The sequence below is a fragment of the Engraulis encrasicolus genome, chromosome 7 (genome assembly GCF_034702125.1).
Source record: "Engraulis encrasicolus isolate BLACKSEA-1 chromosome 7, IST_EnEncr_1.0, whole genome shotgun sequence".
Classification (NCBI taxonomy): Eukaryota; Metazoa; Chordata; class Actinopteri; order Clupeiformes; family Engraulidae; genus Engraulis; species Engraulis encrasicolus.
In genome coordinates this window covers 17,990,917-17,993,416 of record NC_085863.1, presented here as the reverse complement: position 1 = coordinate 17,993,416, position 2,500 = coordinate 17,990,917, and the positions used below count along the sequence as shown (strand labels likewise).

The following is a 2,500-nucleotide window of genomic DNA, read 5'->3' as shown; positions in this document are numbered from 1 at the left end:
TTTTTCACACATCCGTACACTCGATTTACATTACTGACTTTCTCTAATAACTTGTTCCCTACAGGGGCTCCAGGTAGGATTAAAGGTTTAATTAATCACTGTCCCGAGTCAGTCGATGGTTATGCGATTCATTAGTGAGTGAACAATGACTCTCGCGACCACTTCCACGGTCCGCAGTCAGAAAACCCTGAATGGAAATTTTTGACAGAGCGGTCCGAAAGGAGTGTTGTGGGAAACACTTTTCATTCGAAAAATCGCTTTACATACCGTATTCAGATTTGTATCAACTGCTGGCATGATGAAAAAGATTCTCTCAGTGAATTTATTTGAACAGCATTTTTTCATTATGGTGTAGATTTTGAAACAGGCATGCCACGGGCACCGTGCAAACGACGTCACCCTACCTTGCACCCCTTAAATTGCTATGATGATCCGTTTCAGTTTATTGGCTATTTCACACTATTATGTTATGCATTATTCACCATCCAACACCAGAGCTCAGCTCAGCTTTGTTCCACTCCATTGTTTACTGTCAATGTTCTTGTCCCAAAGTTGACCCTCTCTCAGTCTAAACACCATCTGGTTATGGAAAAAAATGACAACAGCAAAACAATATTCCTCTTCTTGTCACTTTTTATCACTCCCTCCTAGTTATAGACCCTGGAAAGATGAGTGGCTAGAGGCTTAGTGCATTTTAACCATGGATGAGTGTACTGGAGAGCAAACCCATTCTTATTACTGCCACAGTATTCAAACTGTGATGCAACCTCACAAGACCAACTCCATATGTAATGACAATTAAAAGTCTTGAATATTCATGGGTTCTACATTTTTGTTTTCTGCTGGCTGCGCAACACTAGCTGCGCACAACTCAACCTCTGATTGTTGGAAACCACTAACGGTCAAAAGATGCGCTCACGTGGTTGGCTGCCAGTGTCTTGCCCCTTCTCACAACATCGTGTTTATAAACCTGGTAAACCCATGTATTGAGTTTCTGTCTATCTATCTCTCTCTGCAGGCTCCCGGGTGCGTCAGGAGGACGCCCCTCCCCGGATCGTGGAGCACCCGTCGGACCTGATCGTCTCCAAGGGCACTCCGGCGACCCTGAACTGCAAGGCGGAGGGTCGCCCTGCTCCCACCATCGAGTGGTACAAGGACGGCGAGCGCGTGGAGACGGACCGGGACAACCCGCGCTCGCACCGCATGCTGCTGCCCAGCGGCTCGCTCTTCTTCCTGCGCATCGTCCATGGCCGCCGCAGTAAGCCCGACGACGGCACCTACGTCTGCATCGCCAGGAACTACCTCGGGGAGGCCTCCAGCCGGAACGCGTCGCTGGAAGTGGCATGTGAGTGTTGAAGCTGCATGATATATTTTCCTGCCTGCGTGTGATTTTTTTAAAAAGTATTTTTTGGGGGCTTTTCAAGCCTTTATTAGTTTTAACGAAACAGGGGTGAATTTCTCAAAACCAAAGTTGCTAACTACAGTAGCTACTTTGCTGTTTTCAATGCATTTTCCCATTGGCAACTACCGAAGTTGCTAACAGGCTAACAGCTTCTCTTTTGAGAAACTCACCCCAGGATAGTGGAGGAGAGATAAGTTGAGTGGGAAGTGAGTTGGCAGAGAGACGGGGAAGGGTCGGCAAAGGACCTGGGCCGGAATCGAACCCGGGTCAGCCACGTAGCTGACGGGTGCCCTACCGTTAGTGCCATGGTAGGGCCATGTGATTGCTGTGTTGGATTTTGCAAGGTTGGTGGAAGAAAAGCTTGTCTGCTCCTTTGAGAATGATGGCCAATGAGTCAATGGCTACGTTTCCATGGGACATTTAATTCAGAATTAACTCCCTTTAATTCTGAATAAAGTTTAATTCTGCTTTGAAAAGGTCATGTAAACACTTCACAATTTGGAATTAAATGAAAGATCAAAGTAAACTCGACGGAACTATTTAATTTTGAATGATTAATTCGGAATTAACAACGTCATGTAAACATAGCCAATGAGTCAATAGGTTGAAATGAATCAGCTTCTCTGCTGTTGAGAGTACAGCGATACCTCTGGGCTACTGCAGCAGTTACTATTGTGGTACATACAAAAATCACTGACATTTCATTGCTGTGCTGTGTCTGTGAGAAAGGTGCACAGCGTTGAAACATTATCAGTCTTCAGATACCTTATTTGTGTCCTCGTGTTCTATTCTTCGTTGGTGGAAGCAAACCTTGTAGTCCTGTGAAAGCCTGTGAGAGGGATGTGAAATGAGTGAATATTAACACCAGAACTGTTGGCCCAGAGACGACAAAGGAAAAGAAATGAATCGGTTTAATTTGTTGGCTTAATATTTGGGTTCATAACCTCAACATATTTCTCTGTGAAATGAAGATGAAAATAGGCCTTGGAACGGTTTCCTGTTGTGCAGTGCCAGAGTCTTAGCTGCCGTTGCCAGGTTCTGTCCTCATCATTACTCTTACTGATCAGTATTTCTCCACTCAGTGCATTTTTCAAAAAA

At 45.1% G+C, this 2,500-nt stretch overlaps 1 protein-coding gene across 1 annotated transcript in view; it reads left to right on the top strand.

Annotated features, from left to right (window-relative positions):
* LOC134452016 (roundabout homolog 2-like) overlaps positions 1-2,500 on the top strand; it is a 261,747-nt gene that overhangs the window by 19,416 nt on the left and 239,831 nt on the right. The window contains exon 2 of the mRNA XM_063202400.1: positions 1,019-1,345. Coding sequence (XP_063058470.1) covers positions 1,019-1,345 — 327 coding nt within the window. The remainder of the gene's footprint in view (positions 1-1,018; positions 1,346-2,500) is intronic.